The sequence below is a fragment of the Anarrhichthys ocellatus genome, unplaced genomic scaffold (genome assembly GCF_004355925.1).
Source record: "Anarrhichthys ocellatus isolate YVR2014 unplaced genomic scaffold, GSC_Weel_1.0 scaffold2114, whole genome shotgun sequence".
Taxonomy (NCBI): Eukaryota; Metazoa; Chordata; class Actinopteri; order Perciformes; family Anarhichadidae; genus Anarrhichthys; species Anarrhichthys ocellatus.
The window spans coordinates 6,286-8,619 of record NW_022282088.1 but is presented as its reverse complement, the minus strand read 5'-3'; the positions used below and the strand labels follow the sequence as shown (position 1 = coordinate 8,619).

General features: G+C 43.0%; 1 protein-coding gene across 3 annotated transcripts in view; it reads right to left on the bottom strand.

Moving 5' to 3' along the window:
* Nucleotides 1-134: 134 nt before the first annotated feature.
* The window catches only part of LOC116378149 (glutathione hydrolase 7-like), an 8,479-nt gene continuing 6,279 nt past the window's right edge, over nt 135-2,334 (bottom strand). For 2 of the 3 annotated variants that reach the window (XM_031839963.1, XM_031839964.1), the window contains exons 9-12: nt 1,496-1,583; nt 800-927; nt 606-694; nt 135-500 (exon numbers count right to left, since the gene is read on the bottom strand). In XM_031839963.1, coding sequence (XP_031695823.1) covers nt 332-500; nt 606-694; nt 800-927; nt 1,496-1,583 — 474 coding nt within the window. In that variant the 3' untranslated portion in view covers nt 135-331. The remainder of the gene's footprint in view (nt 501-605; nt 695-799; nt 928-1,495; nt 1,584-2,334) is intronic. The other variant, XM_031839962.1, reaches the window with a different exon arrangement.

Below are 2,334 nucleotides of genomic sequence, written 5' to 3'. Positions count from 1 at the left end.
TCAAACAGACCATAAAGCAGGGGATGCTTTAGGGCGGGGCTACACGTGATTGACAGGTCTCTACCAGAGACGTATATGGCGTCTCTACGTCTCTCCTCCTCAGTCCAAATATGGTCACTTCCATTCATTGGTTGGGAAAAATACAACATGGCGACGACCGTAATCAAAGATGGCGAGGGCAAAATAGCCGAACACGACGCTTTCCCCCCTCATTCATTTCTGCTCGTATCCATTTTTCGCCGTTATCAGATTTGACCTGTGGCGGCGCATCTCAAGAGAGATTTGGGGCCTTAACCGTCAGTGGGATTTGTTTCCTAAATGTGCAGTTCAACTAAAGCAGGACGTACCTCATGACGGACACGATGTGGTCATCCGGGCCCATGACCATGACTTGGGCGGCAGCCGCACCCGTCTCCAAGGTGAAAGATGGAGCGTAATGGCCGACGGGGAAGGCCTGAGAGTCGTTGATCATCTGGCGGAGTAGGGAGGCCTGTGATTTACTTGGAGGTGGGAACAACAAAGAAGCAGGGATCAATGACGATGCCTTATAGAACTAAGACAGACGGATACATTGTATGTTTAAAGATGATACGGGGGATCTCTACCTCAGCATCTTGGTGACAACCTCTGAGATAGAAGTGTCATACATGGGGTCTCCCAGTCCACTAGCAAGGGCAAGAGATATCTTCAGCGCCTGGGAGAGGAATGCAGAATTAACAGTTCAGTCACAGTCGTACGGATTACTGCACTTTGCTCACTGTTGTACGCCGTGTCGTGGGGAAGCGGCTCGTAGCGTTACCTCTGCTATCCAGTGGTAGGTGCTGTTTCTGGGCACCTGGCTGGTTATGTTGTAGCCTTCCAGGATGTTGAGAGCGGCGATCAAGGCAATACCTGCATGTGGAGCCGGGGCCGCCATCACATGGTGTCCTTCAGACACAACCATTGAAAACATGTGAGGATTTCAGTGGCAAAATAACATAGAAGTCATTGCAGTCGTTCACTTCAATTTAAATCTCAAATCACTTCTCGGATTTCTACAGATGCAATATCTATAAACTGATTCTACGTTCATATGTAGATATAGATGTCCGTTTCTGAGCGCTGCTCGTTTATCAACTTGAGATGCGAGACTGGAGTCAACGTGTACGATCCAGTTTATAAGCTCATTTTAAAACCAATAAGAAGCTAAAGTATCGTCAGAAGATAGCTGGGCTGTTACCAAGTCACATTTGCATTCAACCAGAGCCTGCATCTGTCTTGAACATCTGGTTCAAGAAACAAACCTGATTTACCTGCAATCTGAACAAAAGCCCTGAAGGCTCATAGCTTCTATTTAATAAAGAGGGCAAGTTTTTAATGTTTTGATGAATATATCTATGGAGAGTGAAAACTGTATTGTGGGAATAAAAAGGAAGGAATTTAACAGCGATGTCTCCCACTCTTAACTGTAGACATCAACTTTATTTATTCTTCAGATTAAGACGGTGTGTTTTACCTTGATAGATGATCTCTGCTGGCTGCTGTAACACTGTGCTGTAGTTTCCAAAGTCGTCCTCTGAGAGCACTCCGCCTCTCGCTTGCACCTATTTAAAATATGCAGAGTTTAACATTTTAATGAGTAATCTTTGTCCTGCACACTGTCATCACTAGATGACATTGTATTGTCAAAAACATGTCGGTCATCTAGTATTTTACTATATCCAAAAGTTCATCTACTAAACTCAAAGTTTACAATTTTACAAAGTTTACCAAGAAACCCTAAACGAACAAAAGCATAAAAGCTCTCCAGTGGGACAGAGACTTCAAACTAAGTTTGAAAAATAAAATGCAGGAATCAGAACACGATCGGTATCATACAGCTTCTTCAGTTCTTATGGTTATGAAACTGTGACTTATTTAACCGCAGTTAAGGTCAGATCGGTTATCGATACAATAGAGCCATGAAAAATATTGCAATATTATTCTGTATGGAGTTTTGCCCCCACCCCTGGTTGTGTGATGATATATTAACACTCTGAAAGTTAAATACAGCTCCTTTAAGTTAGTACGTGCTTGTAATCATCACTTATATATGATTTCATCACGATATGATTCCATTGAAAGACGATAAATGATCATATTGAATTATTGTCCAGCCCTATCTTCATATAAATCTGTGAGATTATTGTGTTTACCTAATAAATACCATCTTCGTTGTTACGACAGTACTGAATTATCACTTCACCCCAGCAACAATGTAAAAAGCCGAGGTTAAAGAGCACTGTGCAGTGGGTCTATGCAGAATTCATGACCACTTATAAAGTCACAGTTGGAGATGGGGGGGGGGGGGGGGGG